The following is a 25,499-nucleotide window of genomic DNA, read 5'->3' as shown; positions in this document are numbered from 1 at the left end:
CACTTCGAGGAAATTAACTTCCATCAATATGGATGAGATTACGAATTGCGATAAATAATTTTCCCTTTATTCGCTCTGAATACTACCTTAAGTAGCTGGAAGCTCATTACGTACGTATTGTAAGGAAGCATATTAGACGGATTCATTTTCAGAATTTGCTTGGGTATTAACAATTCTCAGTCATCGGTACTGGCGAACTTATATGAGCTTTCCGTCTAATAAATCCATTTTACCTTTTTTGTATGATTTTAGATTCCTTAAGATTATTTTTTTTTTTTGCAGAAGTACGACTCGACTTCTTCAAGGTCTGAACCATTTTAAAGTTGTTTTTTTTTTATTTCTAAATTCCAATCAGTCATGTCGCCCATCTCTTAACTCCCTAGAAACTCACCTTAAGACTTTAGCGCAGTTCGATTTCTATACTAAAGGCTCAAAGACAAGCCTCTATGTCTACATAAGTACATATGCCTATACTTCTACCTACTTACGTGCATACTCATCCCAACTCCACCAGCGAGTCTGCTCACTTTCTCCAAGAAATTGCCCAATTGTTAGGTACTGCCCACAAATACTTCATCTAATCGCAATTCGTCCATTGAAATCAACTATTTATTTTGACCGACATTTCAATTACCCCGCAGACAAACAGCGCCGCACGAACAGTCAATAGCACTGATAGCACTGATGGCACTGAGGAATGGCACACCTAATGTGGATGGCACGCTGCCGCAACAAAGCCAAGGTAGATTGACAAATTTCCTCAAGAATAATTGCTGTGTGAAATGCTCTTTTCCGGTTGCCATTCCCACCACACGCGCATAAACAAACAAATACATGGACAGACATACAAGCATATATCATCGCAAAGCTCTAAGCGTTCTTGAGTGCCCCCATATATGTATACTCTTTCAAGCACTAATAGTTGTGTTTGCATGTGTGTCGGTGGGGTGATGTGGGTTTCTGTGTACATGTGCCATCTGTCAGCGTGACTTCTTGACGAATTCCAGCATTTCAACGTAAAAGTAAGAAAAATTACCTAACATCCATTTGATAAATGATGCCAACCAAGATTACATAAGTTGGTAATTTTCTAGTACATTTATTTCGGTCCACGAACGGTACAGTTGAAATGCTGTATAAGATATATACATAGAGATATGCATATGTCTGCAGGCAGGTTCAGTTGGTGTGTGGAAATCTGTGGAGCTTACTACCAAAGTTGCCAACATGAGCCTTAAGCTCTCTTATCTAAATTAATACACATTTTTTGTCTTTGTTTATCGTCTTTTGTTTTGTAGTGTTTTAGAGTTTTAAATTCCAATTTTAGAACTCTTATATATTATTTAGCAGTCCATCGTCCTCTTCTTAGATAGCGTATAGTCGAGTTTACAGCAGCGCGCCATTCTTCCCTCCTTCTGCCAATTTGGCGCCAATTGGTAATACCAAGTGAAGCAAGGTCCTTCCAACGGAGTGGAAACTAGATTATCTCCAATCGAATTAAGCGCTTGATATATATATGGCTTCATATTTTATATTCTAGAGCTAGGTCAGATATATGATAGTGCAATGTTTCTATTTCTAAAACATTATTATTGAAATAGTTATATCTCTTGTTTTTATTAAAGTGAACATTCTCTGTGGCGACTGTATAATTTAAATTTAGGTTTCATAAAGTTATCCGCCGAAAAGTCACGCTAAGGCCTTAAGAAAGTGGTTTAATATATAACTCCGTCCCCCTAATCATTTCATAGAGTTTGTATGTTCCATTAAAACAAGATTCGTTCCCCATTCTGTATCTATATTATGTATTTGTGTCTTGTTGCTTGTTCGATTTGCCACTCTCTAAAGACACCAGTGGGTTCTATCATCATACTTTTCTATGGTGGAACTTTCTTAGTACTACAAGTATGACAGATATGGACCTATGGTTCACATCCATCCGATCTATCTAGCATTACCATAGTTATTTTATTGTGAGAATTTACCAGACATGATCTATAAGTATTTAGATCTATCGTTCCTCTTGTGATCTCAGAACAATAGGGATTATCTTTGGGATACACAAACTTCGTTATATTTTCCCTCTTACGCGATGAAATGAGAACAAATTCATATGCTAAAAAATTTAAAGATGTTTAGTAAATAAGAAACGAATAACTATTAAAGGTTTATTACTTCGTTATGTTGAATTCATTTATTTAAATAGCTAGAATGGCCTAATAATATTCTGGTACAACTAAAACATCTATCTATCCTAAAGAAGGCACACATTTAAAGATGCTTAAAATTGATTTCCAACAAAATAGTTTGTATACTTTTGCAAAAAGGAAGTGAGATGGGCTCAAAAAAGGTAAATCCTTTCGCAAATACTCCCCCTTCCCCAGTGGGCGAGCAAACGCCTGAGTATGGATAAAATTGGCAATTAATCATTATCTTTCGGCATTTGTTTGTGGACAAGTTGAGAAGGTGAAGAGAAAGGTTGTATTTGTGAATGTGTCAGTCAATTTCGGAAACGTGAAAATGTCACATTGATGAGCACTCGGCAAACCCTTGACACACATACGGCTCACACGCATTCAGCCTCAAAGCGGCGGGTGAGTAAAGAGCTTTTAGTAGGCGTACTCAGGCTGTTAGTTGGGGCGGATGGGGAGAGAGAGGGGACAAATAGTGCGCAATTATTTATGCAGAAAAGCATAGAGTTAAAACTAAGCTGTATCAACCGACGAGATAAATTTTATTTTACCAACGGAATTAAGTGCCAGCCATTGAGATGGTGGAGATACATTTATTAGGCCCAGATATGGGTATTACTGAACGCATGTGGAATTTTTATAATTTTAATTTTCTTAAAAGTTTCATGAAAGTCACGTATTAATCTTAACAAAAGAGGCCTGCTAAGGGATGCTAGGAATAAAGGCGAGCTGCGTGCAAAAACTGTGTAATTTGAATGCGGCTAACAAATCGCCAGCAAAACGCTTTAAAGTGGCCATCATTTGGCGCCTTTCTTTGAATTGGAACAACACTACTCACATATACAATAGATATGTTATTTGGACCTATTCGTGTAATCTTCGTGGGTGCTTTGGTTTAATTCAATTTTCCATCTTTTGTTTTTCTTAGTCCCATAATATAGCATATGTAGGAAAGCGTATGCGTGCCGAAAAGATACAGAGTAGCAGATATGTTAACGACTGCAATAAATAAACGGATAATATCTGTTAGGCCTCAAATAAATGCGACACTACACGCATTCAAAAGTGGATAACGGATAGTGGATTGGTGAATTGACAACGATGCCTCGGCATAATGCAACTCCACCACCCTGCCACCCAACTAACCGCTTCAGCCATATCACTTTCGTTTCGCACACTCACTTAAGTGCTGAAGCCAGAGATTAAGTCATTGCGGTGTACGTTTTCACTCAGTCCACAACGGTAAATCGCCTTGGGAGAATTCATTAGCCAAAGTGTGTGGTCGTGTGCTTTCGAGTTAGCCGCACGATTACAAGCGATTTATGCAAAATAATTGACGCCTCGATGAACTGTTGACACACATGACAATTTGTCTCCCAGCAGCTGGGAAGCTGAGTACCGTGGTACTACATACATAACCCGAAACCCAAACAATATGCCAGCAAATATTTACTTTGACGGGGGAAACGAAACAAAGGCGCTCATAATCTGCTGCTGCATTGGAGTTGTACGGGATCTGCAGAAAAAACTAGTGCGTGCCTAAGTTTTCGCAAACACCGACAAATTACGCACATTTTTCAAGCTTACCGCCGTCTTAAGGAGGTGAAAGTGCCGCTTATGGCAGCCTCATAGTCTAACAGTGGATAATTCAATTATGGTGAAAGCTTTTTTCAAGAAGTTACTCTTTCTTTTTGTGAAATAAGGCGAATACCTCTCCACTCTTTCGGCGATTGGCTTATTTAATTAATAAAATCGAGTGTTAGATTATTTATGTGTTTACCAGGTTCTTATGTTCTTAAGAAAGTGTGATAATAGTTTGCAAGACCACGGTTTTCTTTCTTTTTCAGTGGGAAAAGGTTTTAAATTTCTTGTAAAGAATACTTAATTAAATAAATGCGTGAGAAATGTGAAAAGATCTGCATTGAATTATTTAAATATTTTTATATTCTCTGCAGACTTTCAGCTTTTTTTTAAGAATTCTTCTTAATTCTTGGACTTTTTCGTCTTAGTTTATTTGTACATATACTCCCGCCTTATAACTGGGTAGAAGAGTGCTTGAAGGGCCGATCGAATTTAGGAAAGGAAGGAAAGAAAGAGAAGTTATATAGCTATCCTCTCTAAGAGAGTGAAAGAGAGAGAGAGAGATAATACTTCTGCTATACTACTCGTTGTCAACATCCGATGAGACGACACTAGGTGTTTTGGAGAGGAAAATTTTGCGCAAATTTTATGGTCCTCAGAACATTGGCAACGTCGAATACCGCAGACGATGGAACGATGAGCTGTACGAGTTATACGACGACGCTGGCTAGGTCATGTTGTCCGAATGGAAGAAAACATTCCAGCTCTGAGGTGTTCGATACAGTACCCGCCGGAGGAAGCCGAGGAAAGGGAAAGCCTCCACTCCGTTGGAGAGAATAGAGTAGTTGTGTTCATATCCGGTCCCGACAATTCATGTTTTTAATATGATTGACTTTACGGCTTAAAGATTGCAATCAGATTTATAGGTGACAGATTCATTTATAATCCAAAATGTTGTAAGTACTTAGGACGGCGACAGCACATCGTCCACACCTTTCGAAGAAATCCAAATTCATTCAAAAGTCACTGCAGTTTCAGGACTCAGTATGCACAATTTACTAATCAAATTGATATTAGCAGCTGTAAATAATCTTGGGATTATATCACACTCAAGAACATAACAAAATTGCGCCAAACACAAAATAATTTCAAAATCAACTGGCGAGTCATTTTATCACACGAGCATCATAGCAAATATGCTTTGGTGGAACGAAATATTAATCTGCAAAATAATTATTCGACTTTATGTATTACGAGTGTATGTAAGTCAAAATGCGCACTCAATCATAACTGCAAATGCCACACGGTGGCGCATCCGGTGCGCGCAGCAACACAACAAAACATAAATCAACAAATTATTCGTGCTCAATGAACCAACGGCAAAGGTGGTGTGGCCGGCGAGAAACACCTTTATTGTAGCCTCCACGTGTAGCTGGCAGTCGCAACCCTTTCACAGCGCAGCGCAACATTTCGGGGTTGAATCGAGCGAAAAAGTCACAATTTAGTCGACACACGTCGGACGAGGCCTCCAAAGGTGGGATTACACGCATGTATATGTATGTGTGTAGATGTGGTGGTGGTGGTGATAGCGCAACTGTAAATGCCGATTCGTTACATCGAATGCCTGCCGGCAGCCTGTCCAAATGTCTGTCATGTCATGACGCGCGTTGCTTTGATTGCACGAATCCATTGCATACACCTTGCCGAGAGGGCTCACACACGACACACCAAGTCAAATTCGCATCGCAAAAATTGCGACTAACGATTATGTATCGAGGTTTGAGTTCGCTAGCATGCATATGTGGTCGATCGGTCTGCCTCGAAATTATTGCTGCAACAATGCTGATAAGCAACAACGACAACAAAGCGAGAGTTTCACCTTGTGTTTGTGGGACGGAAGTGATGTGACTCGCTCGTTGGCTTTCATGGACGCAATGCGTGGAGAGCCCGTCACTCAAAGGGGTGCCATTGTTCATTGGTTTATTGCTTATTGTTACAAAATCATGCGGATTAGTTACACCTTTACGAACACGCCGATTTTGTATGTGAGCAACGAATAATTTGAGATTTTGTTTTGTTGGTAGTGAGGTGAGATCTTGACTGACTTGTAAATGCGATAAAATAGAAATGTTTCAACTAGTGTTCAGGAAGAGAGTTATGAACTTTCAGAGATACATAAATATAGGTAAATAATAGCATTATTAATGAGAACCAATATGAGCAAATATAACTATATATTCCATAAGGTCTCGAAAGACGATTTCTTAATTTTTATTCTTCATATTTTTTTATTTATTGGATTGTTTAAAGCCTAACACTTAAATCTATTTAAAACAAGTAAGGAAAGGCTAAGTTCGGGTGTAACCGAACATTTTAAACTCTCGCAATTTATTGAAGAAATTTTATTAAGATAACGCATAAATTTACCCATAAATTCGACATAAAGTTTAATAGAATAACGAAAGTCATATATAGATATGAGGGCTGAGGTAATTCCTGAACCGATTTCATTCAATTTCACCAGCAAGGTACACTATATCCAATACTATACGCTCACTTAATTTTGCTAAGATATATCACATATTAACCAATACATATATGCGTAATAAAGCCCAACGAATTTTTGAAAAACGTATAATTAGGTATATGGGAGCTAGGGGATGATATTTTTGAAAAACCTATAATTATGTATATGAGAGCTAAGAGATGTTGTGACCCGATTTTAATAATTTTTGGAACAGAGACACACTATTGGAAGAAAACAATTTCCTCTGAATTACATTAAATTAGCTGAGAGATTTACCCATATTTTCGGTTCAAATTTAACCTTAGGCGCTGAGTTCACCATGTTCGATATCTGGGGCCTTGAAAAGTTATAGTCCGTTTTCGACAATTTTTTCACAAGTGATGCCACAGATCATATACTGTATTTGTGTAAAGTTTTATTTCGCTATCATCATTGGTTCCTAATGTATATATTATAAACTGAAGGATTCAGATGGAATTCAGAATTGAGTTATAAAGAAAGTAGTCGTGGTTGTGAACCGATTTCATCCCATGTGTCAATAAAGTATTATATACCGAATTTCATTGAAATCTGTCGAGTAGTTCCTGAGATATGGTTTTTGACCCATAAGTGGGCGATGCCATGCCCATTTTCCATTTTGTAAAAAGATCTGAGTGCAGCTTCCTTCTGCTATCATTTTTGTGAAATTTTGTGTTTCTGACGTTTCTCGTTAGTGAGTCACTACCTACTGCGATCCTATGTTCCAAATTTTATTTTCATAACTTTATTTATGGCTTAGTTATAGCTTTTTATGTGTTTTTGGTTATCGCCATTTTGTGGGCGTGGCAGTGGTCCGATTCCGCCCATCTTCGAACTTAACCTTCTTATGATGCCAAGGAACACGTGTTCCAAGTTTCATTAAGATATATCAATTTTTACTCAAGTTACAGCTTGCACGGACGGACAGACGGACGGACGGACAGACAGACATCCGGATTTGAACTTTACTCGTCACCATGATCACTTTGGTATATATAACCCTATATCTAACTCGTTTAGTTTTAGGACTTACAAACAACCGTTATGTGGACAAAACTATAATACTCTCTTTAGCAACTTTTGTTGCGAGAGTATAACTAGCCAAGCTCAGGGATGTGGTTGAGCTGTTTTGGTAGTAGGTTGCTCTTTAGTAAGATGTTATATCTCTTAACATTAAGGTTAGTTTACAGAAATGTACCAAGATATTAGCCAAAGGGCTTGGATATTCACGGAGTTGAGATATATTTTTTTTCTGCTGTCTACTTTCTTCTTTAGCATAGAATCTAGATCAAGATCATTATGCATGTACTATGGACGACCCGAGTTTGTTCCAAGCACGTTAGATTGAAACCTCAATAGTATATGCTGTTTGTTGTACAGGTCTTACCTCTTTTAAATAGAAGATATGGTCTTATTATATTATAAGAGGATATTTATAAATACTTGGACTAGAATTATTATCAGCACATTTTCTGTCGAAAAAAATGGTCTTTCATATATTGAGGCAATGAAGCAGAGATCTTTCCTCACTTAGTTATCAAAATCAATCTATTTCGGTTATTAGAGCCGTGTTTACGAATGGAAAACGGTAGAAAAGAGTTTTTTGAAATAGAAACTTATGTTGTCAGGGATTCCCAAAGAACTAATTGGTAGTGTATGGAAGAGATTTCGGAAACTCTCTCTCTAATACTCTTTCTCAGTAAACTACAATTGATAATTTAGATAAACAGCATGTTTTAACATAAAGCACAAGCGGAAAAAAATTTGCAAGAGACAACAAAAACAATGCCAACAAAGTACCAGCGTGTAAAATGCATAACAGCACGTGAACAATAAAATTTGGTGCCGATAGGAAATTTGAAAACTCATAAATTTTAGCAATAAAATTAAATCAGTTTGTTCTACGAGCAGTACACACACAAACATACAATAGGGCAGAGGAACTAAGAGAAACAGGGCGACCGATGCAGAGGATGTTATGTGTTGTTGACACAAAGGCGCAGCGCACTCGGATATGCGCACCATGCGTGACCAATTATTGAAATACAATTTTAATTGAATTTCAATAAAATGTGCAATTCCAAAATCAAAATCACCAAAACGCTCCACGATTGTTTGTGTGTATGTGTGGCTGAACAGGGGTGCTGCAAGCAGGGTGTGCTGCTATCCCCTTCTCTTCTGCCATTGGAGAGTAGCGTGAAAGTAAGTACCAGACGCTTTGGATCGCTGTGTTGCATTTAGTTGCGCCACCGGGCGTGTGTTTATTCATCGTAAATGTCGCCCAACACTCTGTATACATGTTGCATACACATGTGTGTGAGTGTCTGTGCAACATTTGAATGCAACGCCAATTGTGCGTGCAACATTATAGTTTTTCCTATGTTTTGAATTTCAATAAATTTATTTAGCGAGGACGCACACTCAGGCACACCTATAAATCCACTTGTTTTTGTTTTAGCAACATTTTGTTGTATATTAAAAAAATTTGTCACGATTGCCATGCAGCTTAAATGTTATCATACACACATATACATGTATATGAATCGGTGGCTGGTTGTCATTGTTAAAGGTGCTGCATCAACAGCCATCCGACCTGATTTGTACATATATGAAAGAGTGTGTAAGTGAGTTTATAGTTCCCATTGTCCAATTGATTTATTGGCAATAAAATATGGGTAATAAAATGATTTCTAATTTGTAGTCGCGTGACTATGCGGCCATAAATGCGCACTGGAAATGTTGCCGAAATGTAAATATTTGTGTACAACAACAATTATAATACTCGTTGGAGTGAAACGGGCCGAAATTGTTGGTGGTCTACATCTATAATTATGGAAACAAATAAAGAGGTATAGCTCTCACAGTTTTAATCATGATGACGGAAAATTGAAAAAACTCATAAGGACTCCAGTGTGGACTTCGCTTTTTCTTATAGAAAAAAAAAAACTATATATTTTCAACGTCACATATACTAGCTAAGGTCCACGAGAAAAAAATCGGAGAATTCAATGACTGTTTCCACCACCTTAGTACTCAAGCTTCTTCTATACAAAATAAAGATCAGATTTCTCAAAGAAAAAACTTTTGATGGTTTAGGGTTAGGTTGTAATACCTACATAGTACCATGTTAGACCTCCATTATAATACATGGATCCTAACAAAGCCTCGAGCTTTATACTAAAACGTAAATATTTGGATAGGAATCCATAGATAAAGCATGACAACATATCCAACTTAGAATACTTTTGGGAACCCTCGTAACAATGTTCCATAACAACTCGTTACCTTAAGGAGTCTTGTCTTGAAATTGAGGCTCGGTTATAATAAAACCAAATCGAATGGACAGTATTTATCTATCTATAATGTTCAGTATTTTGCAATTTTGTATGAAAAAATGCAAAAAACTCTTGTTATATCTAATTGTTAAAGATTTTGACTTAGTTGAGGATCTTTAGAAATCGACAACTGCAAAAAACGCAAATTTTTTCTATCTCTCTTTAGCTTTCTCTGTAAACACATTCACCATTTATTATGTACACAACAAAACTCATTAACAATTTTGTTTACACATGTACCGTGGGTATGTACCGTTGTACCGATTCCATCAATTCCACTTGTCCGAAAACATCGTAATAACGTCACTTTGAGTATTTTATGGAAAACGCTTTAGCGCGTTGCCTCGGCGGAATGATAAATGTGCCTGCGTTATAGCCCAACAAATTTGCTCGATTTGTCAACTGACAAGTCAAGGAAATTCATCATAAAAATGTGCAACATGCAACGTGAAAAGTTGCACACACAAACAACAAATAACAAGTAAAAAATAGAAAAAAGAAAAAAGCGCAGCACAAATAGAAAACTCCAAAGCGAATTCGCACCCCAGCATGTTTGTGAAAATGCTAACAACAAATAAACATCATTTCTGCCAGGTAGTAAAATATTATTTCGCCGACATGCCGAGCAAATGCAACATCACACACAGCGGAGGCACCGCGCGCTCCCCAACGCCTCGACCGATTCGTACTTTTTAATGTGGAATGCAAACAAATGCTGCCAGCCGCCAGCCGCCGCACGGTGTGGCACGTTTCGTCGCGGCTAATTTTAACCAAAATCCAAGAAATGCAACCAGCGCATAGTGACTCAAGGCGCGCGCGGCGATAAGGTGAGCACAAGTGTGCGTCTGTGGGGCGGAGGTGCGCGGCGTCCTGCGATGGGTCTGTGCCTACAGTGTAGCAGTCGTATAGCTAAACGATGAGCAATTTGTTTGGAAAATATTATGAGCAACGCATAATTTTGATAAGTCATAACATCCGTCGCGCGCCAACGTCTCAGGCAGCGCGGTGTGCGTAGCAGTGTGGCGCGTCAATTGGCTCGCTCATTGTAGAGGAATGACGGTGCGCACACACACACGGCATGTAGTAGATGTGGAAGCGTCGAACGCAATCGATCGGCTTTTTGAAATCGCATTTGAATTTGTTTATGATCTCTTGTTGCAGTTTCTGCATAATTGTGGGTCCCCGCCGCGCGCCACATCACCTTCGTACCGCGTTGTTTGTTACGCGCTGCGCGTTGTGTGTGTGAATGTTGCCTACGGCCTGTAATACAAATTGACGTGCGCGCACCATACTGTAGCAGCAGTTGGCCAATCGGACAGCCCGTCTGCCAAACAACTCAACTAACCGCAAAAGCCAAACACTCGCCACCGCTCGCCGTTGTGTATAGGAGTCAGCTGCCCGCGATGATCAAAAGGATTGTGTTCGTGCAACAGTAATCGTACGCGCTGCAACGGTGAATCGATGCGTGGCATGTTCGCACTAGGTATGCGCACAGAAGGTGTTGCGCCCCGAAATAAAACAATGTAAACGCGCGCGTCGCCTCAGCATTGATGAGGCAGTCAAATTGGAAGGCGGCCTTTGGAGGGTGAGGTTGTTTCTTTGGCGCGCGCCAACTGAACCGTCGCTGAAAAACGTCTTTTGAAGCACGTTCGCGCGCTATTTGTATACAAATAGGTGCAATGCAAGTTGTGCCTGTCTGTTCATATGAGTTCACATTTCTATTTATTATGAGCGTTCGACGATGGAACGTCCGCAATGCGGCAAATTCTCTTTACTTGCGTGAATTTTAAGTATTTGCCTACATAATTGGGGCAGGTGGAATTAGCAGAGTATCAAGTTGTGCGTGGTATTGGGGGTTCTAAACCCCTAGTAGACTCACATTCGAAACGTTAGGGCTTTATTTAAGATTCTTCACCCTACAACTAAGGAATGAACAAGTCTTTCTTACATCTCCAATTTGTATCTCTCAAGACATCTTCGATTCGCCACTGTTCTGGTATCGCTATGTAAGAGATCTGATCTCTTGTCTGAAGTATCTATTCGATTAGTCATTATATTGATGCCAGTTGCATGTTCGATTTGCCACTCTCCAATTCTACAATTTAAGCAAACATTTATCCACAGCCACCCTGTGTACCAGTGTACCGCTAGCCACTTGAAATCCATCAGCAGAATTATCACTCAGCTTCTGGCTCACCTCACACAATAATTATGGCTACGCAACTAATGTGCGGTACATGCAACAAATACACGTTGCGAATGCATGTGCAACATGCGTGTGCGAATATGTCACATGGCACTTGACTGCTTGCCACATTTGGCAGGCGCACGCTGTGGCGGCTTATTTATTTAGATTTTCACGGAAAATTCAACGAATTTTCCTCATCGCCAAATGCAAAATTAACAAGTTAATTAATACCTTTATGAGTGCTCGGACATGTTGCAGCTGTTCCAGACGCGTCACATCACGCCGCCAGGCAGCAGCGGTGGAGACTTTGGCTGGTGTTGGCCCCAGCATTCACTTTAACTCACCTTCGGCGTGAAGGCATGCCGTTACCGTTACGCACCATGTCTGTGGCACGTTGCTTGGTGTGACATGCCGCGGCCTGGCGCATAGATGGATCTTTGGATTTTAGCAGCTAATTTACCGCTTGCGTGTCGCGGCGCAATATCCACGCTAATTGGCGTGGTGAGGTGCATTGCAGAAGTGGAAGACAAGAGTGCCAGACCTGAGAGAAATCAAATTTTCTAAAACACTTTATTTTCAGCTTCTTCTGTGATTTTTTAAATTTTTTTCTTCTGCGCGCTGTGGCCATAATATAATATTTTGTCAGCTGTCTGTGTGGTTAGCGTCAGCTCCATCGACCGCAAACGCTTTTGGCGCGCTCATTTGAGGCATGCAAATTGCTCTTGGATTTTCGAAATTTTTCGAAAAATATTTTGGAAACTCGGCATGCAAGCTGGCAATTTGCGGTTCCGTTAGATCGTTTGTCAATTCCAATTTTTCATAGTTTTCGGTTTTAGTTTGCGGCTCAACAATATGGTGGCAATGAATTTTAGGGAGGCGACAATGTGTTCGAAAAATATATTCAATTTCGCTTTTGCATTCCTCGCTCTCGTTTTAGCTCAGTTCCGGTATCATCCGGCAGTGCTTTATCTCTACTTTGTTGCAAGCTACACGTGTAATTGAGCCCTTTGCATGCAAAGCACCTTCCAAGCGCCATTTGATAGCCACAAACATCCATATAAATCTAGAAAAATATTTATTCAGGGCTTTTTTCACTCCTATTTCTCTTTCATTTGCTGCGAGTTGCTTGTAAATTCTAAAGTGGCATCCGCCTGTAGTGGCCATAACTTGTTAAATCCCAGAAAGAAAGAAGAGTACAAGCAATAAAAAATACTAAGTGCATTGGCCGTTATATGAGTAGCGGTTGCAACACTTTTACTTGTCGGAATAGGAGCTGAGTACTCTAGCTTGTTACAGTGGAGCATTTATTTAAAACTTATTCAAAAAGGAAGTCTTTCAAGCAAAAGGAAAAGTAGGTATTACATAGCCAACTGACAGTTAAAAGAAGAAACCTCCCCGAAATGTTGGACTAAAACTAAATCCGCAGATCTAGTATCAGAGACACATCAGCTATTACTCATTGACTGTCCAGTGATCGCGAGGAGTCAGGTAAGCGGAGCTCTGTATCCCCAAAGATAAGTATCGCGTCCATCAGTCGCGTCTATTAAGCTTTGTTAATGCGACGGGTACCTTATGTCAAATCGTAATTTAATCTAATCTAAATCCGCAGATGAAATGACAGTTAGGACATTTGGTTGAAATCAGTTTCTGCTTTTATTATAATTGTAGTATAGTGGATTCGAACATCCTAATGAGACTTACCTGAACACACAGTTCCAATTAATTTATTTGCGAAATTCCTATAAGCAACACACTGTCATTGAAACGGACTTATATACCCTCTAGGAAATCGTAAATTGGACGAAATAGTTACAGAACTATAAGAACTTCATCAAATTCGTACTGTTAATTGATCCGTATGATACGAACTAGTATTGTAATGAAGGTCACTAGAACTGAACAAATTCTGGACTAGTGCTTTTTCCTACAGGGTATTTACTATTTACTATACTACCTATAAGTGTAAGATTTACAAGCAACATAATTTGCCCGCGAAAAGCTTGCAATCTGCGTTGAACTACAACATAAAGGATATTTCTGCGGTTACATATTTATCTCCAACGCAAAATAATAAAGTATGCAATGGCAATGGACCCAACAAAAGCAAAACACTCACATCTATATAACACTACCACTTTCCACAGTCCCCTACTACGTAGTATGTGTGTGTGTGTGTTGCCAGCGCTGCATTGGCGCGCATTTCAAATGCAATCCTTGTACATTTCGCAAAAGGCGACAAAGCTTAAAGTAGATTAAATGCGCTGGCACGACAGTGGTTGTGGTATGCTCTACACTCCTCTCGCTTTTTCTAGCTTAAGATTCGCGCGCTCCATAACCCCAACTCCTCTCACCACTCGCAGCTGCAGCGCTTAACCGCACTTTTCGTGTTGCCGTCCCGTTACACAAATCCGTGCTCAAGGCTCGTGTGCTCGCGAAATTTATGGCCCATGTTTGAGCTTCGTGCGACCAGGAGCGACCAAAGCGCAGCAGCGTGCGGGATTTACGTTGTCACATCCTCCTGAATGGCATGTGTTCTACTATGTTAAATATAATGCATAAAAAGTGCGTCTGTGTGTGCGTCAGGCTGGATGTGGCACGATATTTATGAGCGCGGCATGACCTGCGAGCGTAAATGTCTGCCAACAAGCGCTTTTTCCAATGTTCGGCGCGCGCTTCCTGCCTTCGCTGGGGCTGACATGACCACGTACGTGGCGGCTTATTAGTGCAATTCCGTTACAGCATTAGCCAGCCCGTACGCCTTCATCCTTAAATACACTTTACTGCGGCGCACAGAAATAAGTTCGTGTACGCGCGTTCGTAAATCTGTCGTGTCTTCGCCGCTTTTTCTGTGCTTTCGCAAATTGGATTTGTGTTAACCGAAAAGAAATTATTTAATCCAAATCAAACACTTAAAATTAAGATTTATGCCCGACTTGCTACGGAGCTTTGGTTAGGTGAACGTGAGCAGCAGCGCATTTGTTGGGCGTTCGTATGTGTCATGTTGGAGGCATTTCACTTTTGCGCATAACTCTTATCATTACTGCTTCAACAATTGAGGATTAAATGTTTAGAGAGAGAGCGTAATTTTAAGTAGATACAAGCTCAAAGTGTCAAATTTTTACATGCATCCAATTCTTCTATTTTCGAATACCACCCAAAAAACAAAAAAAAATATTTTAGTAATAAGGCTTAGAAAGCAATCAAGCAAAAACCTTGCTTTGTATAACGGTCATAGAGAGAGTCATCGGCAACAAGCGTCTTCACTTCTACTTGGTGAGGGTAACCATATAGTAACCAGATAGTAGACGGAATTGTCAAGAGTAAAAGTGGTGTACAGCTATCATCCGGAAACGCGACTGACATTGACAAAACCATGCACTGAAGGATTTACCGGGATACCAAACCGATAAGGTCATGTGTAAAGCGGTAAATCAAAAAGACACGAAATTCTTACAGTCAATCCATAGTAGGGACTCTAGGATCATGGTTAGCATACTCACTGGCCATAGTCTGATGGCGCCGCCCACCGGGGCTGACAGATCATGAAGACTGCAAGCAATATAAAAATTAAGGTGACAATAGAGCATCGCAACATTTCAATCATTTGGAGACGAAGTCTGCCTATGGAGAAGTATGCCTAGAGAGGCATATTTGCTTGTCATGAACTACATGATGGTACTACATTAGGCACTGCTTTGTACCGCAATGGGTCTATGCTTATTGGCCTACCAGACTAACCTAACCAAATTTAAATATTTGAAGCGATTGTCGGGAGAGCCATGGGCTTCGTTGAGATTCGTTGGCTTCTAGAGCCGCAGCAAAAGCTTAAATAATACTAAATCTTCGTGGATTTTCTATTTTGAAATACTATTTTTAGATTGTTTTGAAAAATGATTCGAGAAATAATGAGACAATGTTAAGGCGAAAATAAAAGTTATGACTTTTCTTTATCCATCTTTTGTGGAGCAACGCATTCAATAGAGGTTGGTTTGGAGGGAAATAAATTTCAGTAACGGATACTTGTTCCTATGGTCAGTTTTCCCTTCACTGAGCTACGGCCTACCTACAACCCCACTTTCCATATATTCCATATATTGACCATCCGTGCTGCCTCCGATTTGACATGCCAATCCAATACAAAGCAAACGCATATAATTTAGAGCTTCCACCACCCGGTTAACATTTCAATTTGGGCAAATAAATAATTCCAGCTTACTTAACTATTAATGCTCGATAACAGCTTCATTCATAAATTTTTCGCCAGAGTACCGTTGGCTTTTAGCGCATCTTTTTTGTCTGCGGCATTGGGCGACGGCGTTGTCAAGCGTGAAGCACCCCACTGCGCTAACGGTAGATAATGCGGCGATGACCAAGACTACCGCTACATTAACATAACAATAATTATTTCGCCAATGGGATAGTAAATATTTTCTGCATTGCTTTGAATAAACAAATAAATATATTCAAAGATTGAATTGACTCAACAAAAAGCAAAAAAAAGAACGCAATGGTCATGCTAAAGAACAGGGTCAGCAGGGTCAGTGTGTACGTAGCCGGTAGTTGGGGGTTGGGCGGCAGCTAAGAGCCCAAGAACAGCGCACAATTGACATCCTGTCGCACGCGCGTACGCCCACCGACGCTGCGCAGGATATGCACACAGGCACACATTTAAATAAAGTAGCGACTGAGAGTATTTGTTTCGGCCGCCGGGCAACGCTGGTCAGTTGGTCAACGGCAGATATCGCATGCATTGGCGGCATGCATCCTCTTCCGCATGCCTCGGAGGCTGAGAAAGCAGATTGAACAAAGCATGGAAATATTTGAATTGATTTCGAATACGTGTGCGTAGGCTGAATTCCAATGACATAAGGACACACACACATACACCGAGATGGCATTTGAAGCAAAGAATATTTTATCATGCGCTTACGACATTGACGACCGTTAGCTGTGTTCCACATAATTAACTCCGAACCAAATCAAGCAAATGTAGACGAGCATAGAAGACAATATTTACGGTGAAGTAAGCAAGGAGTACAGAGAAAAATAGAAATTGTCGAATAACTCAATATTAGTATCCATTTCGTAAGTCTATGTGTGCGCCTCTATACAAATATTATCCTTGTATGAGTCCTTTGGGGCTGCATGCCTCATATTTCCACATTTCCATCGAACATCGTTGGCAACAATCAATTTCCAGCGACAATATTTTCACAAGCAGCGCTTCGTTTTTCCCCGCAATTTTTGATTAATTCACTTTTGATCTGCCCTCAGTTTGCTACGCGGCTCTCGCAGCTCGCAGCGGAAGACAGCCCTGCCGCTCAGCGCCTCACTGACTGTGATTAATTGGACAATAAGGCGGGTTTCAAGTGCGCGCACTCACCGATCGATCGGATGTGCCGCTGTTTGCTTTATTAATTAGGCATTTTACCTTACTTGCCGCAAATGGTTGCACGTACACTCTCTCATACTGAGGCATGCCACATGTGCATTGCCTGTTTGTTTGTCGGTTGCATTTTCCGCCCCAGCAGTGATTTCTATTTTGAGGCGTTGCACACACTTAACTGTTAAAGTGTGTGTGTGTATGTTGCATGTGTTGTATGTTCACCAATAAGTTCATCTTCGCCTAAGTACATTTGCGCTAATGCCAATTTGACTAATGAACTAGCGTCCGAGATCGATTAATTTCAAATGTCTGCCTTATTTATTTTAAAGTCTCCGTTCCACACCAAATCGGTGTTTTCACTTTTTTTCGAAAACATTTTTTCCGGTTTCAATAGAACAACTGCGTTGACAATTCAGCTCGTCAGCGCGCAGATAACAAATGTTTGGCAACCGTTGCAAAGCGGTCGCCGGAGAGCGCACATATGTGTGCTCACATGTATCTATGCCTTGGACGCTCGACATCCTCAAATTGGACAAGCAGATGTGACAAGCGATGAAAAATCGTACTAACAAATTGTTTAGTTATGGCATCAAGTTCTCAAAACTACACACATCCAAATATATAGAAATGTGTACAAGAGAATGTTCTTCTGTATGTGAAGAGTACAAAAAAACATAGAAAATCAATTGTTGAATTGTGTTCATTAAAAATATTGAATTACAGTGCATTTGTTGGGAATCCCTTAAATACAATCATTAATTTCGTTTCAATCATTAAGCGTGTTTCATCAAAAACTTCAAAATTTAAACATTTCTGAATAAAACTAAACAGTTAATGAAATTCTAAAAAGAAGTAAAACTGAACTCTCTGAGTTCTGAAAACATAGTACAGCTCAGTATTCCAAAGACATCTTAAGATAGATATAGAAGATATCTTATCTAGATCTTCTCTATGTTTTTTATTCAACGGTGAGAACTCTAGTATAAAACTCTTGAGAATAAATCCATTTTTAATCACAAATTCGAATCTAAAACAAATCTTTCAAAAGAATCTGATCAGATATTCGAACTTTAAGCAAATTTTTCGAGTTACGTAACGTCCAAAAATGTCGTAAAAATTGAGATTAGGACCCGAAAATTAATCTAACCATTTCAGTACATGACTGTTGATTCAGAAATAGTTAGTTATCGTTCCAAGAATAAAAATGTATAGGCAATGGAGGAACTCTGAGAACGATTAAGTGAAAAACATTATTTGAGATGCTTTTGTATTGATGCTCAGGTCACCAAGAGTACGATCGATAAAATAAAGCCAAAAGTACACTACTGTAATCCATTTATTTAAGGAACTAGCCCTACTTTTAGTCGCCTCCTCAAATAGAAGTCTAGATAGACGTGGTTCTTTCATGGGACGATTGTTTTTATTTGAAGTAAGGCTCGTAAACTTACACATCCTTCGACTATAAGGCTTTATAATAGTCGTATGATGTTGATGATATATTGTTGTACCTAAACCTAGGTATAACCAAAAATCATGTTCCATTAATCAGTTTATTTTTAGTGGATGTGAAAGGAATAAACTGGAGTAAAGGAAAAAAGAGTGATGCGTGAGAAACTTGTACCATTCAACTACTACAACAGTCGGATTCTCGTCTCCTAAATTTGTTTGGGTTTTATCCAACCAAAGAGTGTTGGAGACCCAATGCCATTTGTTCGGTAAATGTTATTAAAACAATTCTACAACCTTCTCGAGATTTTACTGTCATTTTATTATACCAAAAGGATTCACGGTGCTGCTTTCTTGAACTTTTTTCAAATTTTTCCAACAACAGACAAGATAAATTCTAAAACTAAAAAAATATATCGATAATACATCACCTAGAAAGTTTATAATATTGCGGATAGTTTAACTGACTGTACGACTCGGTTCTTCTTACTATATTCGAACCATTAAGCATGATTTTTTGGGGTTATTCAGGTCTAATGACATGCTTTAGAGTATCGACAGTCCTACATGGATATGACGATGCCCTTCAGGAATAATACCTTTCTCCAAGTTAACACCTAGAACGTATAATTCGAAGTGGTTTCTTTCACAAAAAGAATACTCAAGACATCATACCATCGAAGTTAAATTGGAAAATGTTTTCAATTTATGCAAAAACGCTTTTCCAACGGACCTTTCTTTAATGAATCCCGCCCACTTTCAGTGAGCTAATTCGCCATGGGTACGCTGTTGATGGCACTTTCTTCGCGAAGGAATTCAGCATTTTTTTGACATCCCCGTGTATGAGAGAGTGTGTGAAGAGTTATCTAACACACGCGGATAGGTGTGACATTTGAAGTGATTGATGAAAACAAAGCAGTTGAAACCGAAGCGTGTCAAGCGAAACAACAAAACGGCGACGACAATCAGACGAACAGACAAACAAACAAGCAAAGAAGGCAGAAAAAAGTCCGATGTGAAAGTACAAATAGGCGAATGTGGCGATCAGGGAGCAGAGGAAACAACAGCAAAAACAATAAAATTGGGGAATCGCATGGCAGAGCACACGCGTGCGCCACAACAACAACAGCGACCAACTAATTTCCACATTTTTCGCATTTACGAAGACAAATTGAGGTGCAAACATAGGTCGAAACAATAAAAGCGGAATATCAAATAGTGAAATCTGTGAAACGCATAAAAATCAGACCCCTGCCATTGGCAGCGGCAGCTCAACGGCCGGGGATAGGGGTAAAAATTTGTCACGCTAACACGCTTTGAAATCCGTAAAAGCGTTGAGCTGTCGACAAAATACTACTTGAAGCAGCAGAATTTGAAATGAGAAGAAAAGTGAAAGTTGTGAAAGGCTGCTGCTGAGCAGACGCTTGAAAATATCCACATATGTATGGATGTTCGAGCTTTCTTCACTTAGTGTTGCTCTTCAATGACATGCGGTCTTCGCTCTTGGCGAGCTTAATGGCGGCAATAAAAAGTCAATCTCAGCATCAATAATTTGTTGTTGTGTGTTTTTTTTTTTCATTTTCCACACACGCGCATATCCTTTCAACTCCTTCTAACGGTGAAATTGAATTCGTGGAACCAATCACGGACAAATTTCGCTCGCATAACCCTATAAGAGTTAATGTTGGATTATTTCTACTAAAAAACCGTCCTTATACTTGCTTAAAGAGCGAGTATGAGTGTGAATGACATGTTTCTTTAATCGTGCAAGATTCTCATTCAAATGCCAAGCGTTCAAGCAGTCACTCTCATTGCTTTGGTTTAAGTTAATCCGCCATAATTTCTATTTAGCGGAGAGTCACTGTGACTTCGATTTGATATATATACATATTCAAGTTCATACCTATGCATGTCGCACGAGTCCAGAAGATGACATTTACTCCCCTACCCTTTACTCTCAGCCTCTCTTTTCTACCAAAAAATTGTATCCCCATCGATACTTATCATCTAATTTGATTTTATACTACGATTTTCTCTTACCAGATTTTATTGTTTCTGCCAATGTCAACCAACTACCCGATCTCTCAATATTTGTATCATGACAGTTAAAGGGTGAAGCGTGCCATCAGCAATTCACAACTTTCAACGCAAATTTATTAAACTTCACTTTGTTTGAAAAAAAAGCATTCCTCCATGGGGGTACACATTTACCGTTAGATAAAAACAGACATATAAAGTAGGCTAAAAAAGTTTTTTGTCATACAGTTACGGTCAAAAATTTAACACATAAAATTTTATTGCTAATTTATGCACATAGATTTTGTAAAAATCAGCAGTTAAGTTGTAACTGTAAACTTAAATATTACAAATCCATGGATACAATCAAATGACAATGCTTGAACATACATAACCTCATTGTGAGCGCCTCGTATATTTTCCGTTTAAAGTACGTATGCGTGGCAATATATTTCGGACGGACATAAATTGCTGAAGTTTTGAGTTTTCAGGCGCTTGAGTGAAATAAATAAATTATATACTATATAGGATCATGTGTGTATCCACTAGGGTGGTTCACTAATACATGGTTTTTGCTCATGGTTACCCACTCCAGTCATCTCATACACTTTGATTCCGATTGTTTGTTATAATATGTTACACAGAGATCAAATTTTAATGAAGAAGAATATATTATTATTACTTCTAATAACCAGTGATAGCACTTAAATACATTTTTGTTCCAGAAATGAAAGCCAGCCGAGCTTTGACCACTGATTGACAAATTTTGAACTTGATAATTGATTGATCTGACTTAAACGAAAGGATGTAGAAAATATGCTATAGAATATATCTTTCCATATTTGCAGACCACCCTAATATATGTATATTGTTGTATCCGCCATGTTATTTTTTCCCTTACATAATCCGAATACAAAAAGCATCTAATGACCTTATATACGATTTTGGTAAGCAAATTTTTTGCCTGCATTCCTTCTATTCAAGCTTTGTTCTCCAGATTATCCGGAATTTGCATCAATTATTGATATTTTTCCAGCAATTCTGACTTCAGGGTATTAAATTAAATTTTCAGATCAAAAACTAAAGGAACATTTTGAGGCTTTAAAGGCTAAAATAAGGAGTCAGTGGGACCCATTTTACTAAACACTCTCTATAGTTGAATTTGAGAGAACAGTTGAATGAGCAAGATATTTCTTAAAACAACTTTCAAGATCTTCGATCAAACAGCGAGACATAAGTATACTACATGGTCACGAAAGTCTCTTTCTTCGAGTTATTTCAGCATCTGTTTAATAAAAAAAAATGTCTGAGAGAAATTTTTACGACGAATGTTCATTATTAATTAAAATACCAATAACAAATAAATAAATTAAAATTAATGAAATAAACACAATTCACAATGAAATAAAATGAAAACAATAATATTGACACATGTTCCGAAAAATTGGCTCATTATTCCATATTTATTTTATTAAAAAATAATCCATCATTCTTGGAACCTCGAAATCTGCCACTTTCCTACTGACCCAGTTTAACGTCGCGAAATGACCTTCAGACTTTTTTATAACAACTATCAACGATTCACCAAAAAATAACAACAACAACATTTTCCATTTTTTCGCACTCAATTTTGCATTTAATTGAGTTATTCTATTTTCTGACACAACACTTGGACCATTTCTCCGCGCACATTTTCATGATGTTCAATAATATTATTGTTATATTTGTTGTAATCGCGTTTAATATACTTCTGCACCACAAGCGCGTAAATATGTCAGTGTGTTAACCTGAATTTGTTCGGCCTGTTTTCGATTGGAAATGTAGTTCAAGTACGCGAAATTTCTTCCAACGCGTTTATAATTAAATATTTACACCGCAGCAGCCTTCTGGCTGAGGGTGAAGGGGAGCTTGAATTCTATTATGGATCGTACAAAGAAGATGTGAAATGCCCGTGCGCCAGTGAAGAGGCTGTCAATTCAGGCGGACGGACCGCATTCATTGCCAATACAAGGCACACACTTCAAACTGTCCAAATGGGGGCGAAGGGAGACGGTCGGAATAATGAGTGTATGGAAGATTTATGTGTTGGACGCACGGGAATAAAAATGCCAATTTTCGAAGGCAATTAATGAGATTTCTCTAAAGTAAAATATTCAAATCAACAGCGCCAGTACAACAAAGCGCCAGTGCAAACAACAACAGAGCCACCAAAACATTTGGACAACATCTGCTTCTCGTAAACCGAATCTAAGGAAAATAATTGAGGCATCGTGGCACGGAACAACAATAGAAACCATCAAGTGTTGGGTAAACGGACAGAGAGCGGTGCAAACACCGCTTGTTGTACTTTGGTTGTTGCCATAGTTTTATTCGATCACAAGTGGCATTTAATAAAACCCGGTAAATTGGATTCTTTAACCAGAAGATCCAGTAGTCGACTAAGCTAGTGGAACCCGTAAATAGGTATATAGACATCTCACATTACTCTAAAACTCAAGTCGAAACCAAGTTATCTGCTCCATTTGGTCCTTCCATAAGCAGAAGAGGCAGTTTTCTTCCGCTCTCGTATTCCTTGGAAGACTTAAGTGTCCGTGCGATATGACTACGACAGTCGTCCTACAGCCTCTCGGTCGGACGTATTCTTTACTCATAGAAGTTCTTGACTTTTAGCTTTTTTATTTATTTTTTGTCTTTTCAGGCTGCTTTCCAATAAATATGTATATACATACATCTGCTGTTTATTTTATGTGCCATCAACCAATCGCCAACCACATGTTGTTGATCAAGCAGCGATCGCGCGGTGATGATTGATCGATCACAAGCAACAACACAAAGGCACTCGTTATTGACAAACCAATGAAGCTTGCTGAGAATTAATAAAAAATACACCGCTATTTTTACACATCACATAAATGCACATATTTATTTAGAACCCGCAAGCACTTCTACGATTTAAATTAAAATATTTGGACCAAACATATTGACATTCACACAAATGGCAGTACACAGTAAAGGGGGGAGGAAAAGGTGGAGTCTCACAGCTCATTTGTTCTGCAGATCGCAGATGATGCGCTGAATTTCGTGCTCATCACCGATGTTCACCTTCCCCGCACCAACCTTGCTGATGAAGGCCTCCATGATGAACGGCAGTCGCTGCTTGGGGCACAGCCGGTGCCACAGTATGAGCATACGCTCCATTTGGCGTTTGGCGCTGCGCTTGTTGGACTTCTTGCTGCCCGTGTAGAAGCGCTTGAAGTTCTCGAACGGGTCCTCGCAGAGTATGTCATTGGACAGCGCGGCCCAGTAGAACGGTAACTTCTGCCACGTCTTCATATCCCACCAGTTTGGCATTTTGGCGCAAGTATTGGTGCGCACATTCGAATTGAGCGCCTCCCACAATTTATTGGCGCGTTCCTCAATGCTGCGCAATTCCAACAGCGTGGACGATGAGCACTTATCGGCGATTTTAGACACCACCTGCTTGCATACCAACTCACAGGTGCACTCGTCAGCGGCATCTCGGGAGTTTTGTTCATTCGCCGCACCGCACCGTTGCTCATTCTTGAGATTATCCAACAGACAGCTACTCTCTGTCAAGCATTCGTTACTACTCTCTTGCTGCTCACTCAAACTACTTTCGCAGCACAGAGAATCCATGTCCTCCTCCTGCTCCTCCTCTTCATCATCTTCCTCTTCGTCTTCCGCTTCATCTAGCTGCCGGCAGAATGCCTCCAATTGCAGATCATTCTCACCGAAGCTGTCATTGTCGTCACATGCCATCTCTTCATCCCCATTTGTGATTTGTGGGCGTGGCTCGTATACATTTGCAATGCAACGCTCCACAGACGCACTAAACTGCGGTCGCGAGAGGCTCATGCAACAGAGTCCACATTCGCTACCCTTTCCAAAAATGCTAGTCACATCGAATTGCAGGAAGTTCAAAATATGCTCCATTATCATGTCCATCGCAGCACTCGAATTTATTATTTTACTAAAAGCTTTATTGGAAATCGAATTTCGTCGAGGTTCCCGTAAATTTTAACTTTTTTACTCTCCTTCTTTTTTCTGGTAAATTAATTTTTATTTTTGCTTTTATTGCGTTAATCTAACAAAAAAACTTTTATAAATTAGAATTTTTTAAATGAAACAGAAAATTGTGATTGAATTGTCATTTCATTCGAAAGATAAAGAACACTCTTTTCGGAATGCATGGAAAGGGAGATACAGTGTGTAATGAATTACTTTGGTCTATTGTTCATAAGAGGAAGCAAAGAATTTTTTCGTTAATTTTTGTTAAAGTTCTCCAATTCTCTCTCCGCTACTCTTTGGTGTACTCGTTAAGTTTCGCCTCGGTATTGAAAGGTGGAACTATTGTAAGTGTAACTCTGGGTTGAAAGTCCAGGACCATTCCAGTATTGATGCTTCGTATACTACGAGATCGGAGGTCTAAACTATCAGCTACTTGAATTATTTGCTTCTTTACTCTTTAAATTATTACGAATACCAACACCAACAATCCATAGTTTTAATAACCCAGACTGAGAGGATACAGTGTCACTATAACTTGTCGATAATCGTATTTCGAAGAGCATAAAAACCTAAATTTGTGTATGTATGTATGTAGGTCCGCAAATGTATGTAGAGTTGAGTGTAGACTTCTCTGCATGTCATCACGCACACACACTCGCACTCGTGTGTACCGTTTTGACATTGATCTCACCGATGTGTGCACATTTATGGCCAAAAGCTTTTTGTCTCACGAAATTCCATCCATAAAAAAAAACAAAAATTAACGGCGAGGCCCCTAAAA

At 39.3% G+C, this 25,499-nt stretch overlaps 1 protein-coding gene across 1 annotated transcript; it reads right to left on the bottom strand.

Moving 5' to 3' along the window:
* Positions 1-23,581: 23,581 nt before the first annotated feature.
* Positions 23,582-24,855, bottom strand: LOC105220725 (uncharacterized). The gene has a single exon (XM_011197191.3). It carries the CDS (start codon positions 24,653-24,655, stop codon positions 23,732-23,734), a length of 924 nt encoding a protein of 307 aa, XP_011195493.2. The 5' UTR covers positions 24,656-24,855; the 3' UTR covers positions 23,582-23,731.
* Between the last annotated feature and the right edge of the window lie 644 nt (positions 24,856-25,499).

This window comes from Zeugodacus cucurbitae, chromosome 2 (assembly GCF_028554725.1).
Source record: "Zeugodacus cucurbitae isolate PBARC_wt_2022May chromosome 2, idZeuCucr1.2, whole genome shotgun sequence".
Lineage (NCBI taxonomy): Eukaryota > Metazoa > Arthropoda > Insecta > Diptera > Tephritidae > Zeugodacus > Zeugodacus cucurbitae.
The sequence above is the reverse complement of the archived record's forward strand: the minus strand, read 5'-3'. Positions and strand labels throughout refer to the sequence as shown.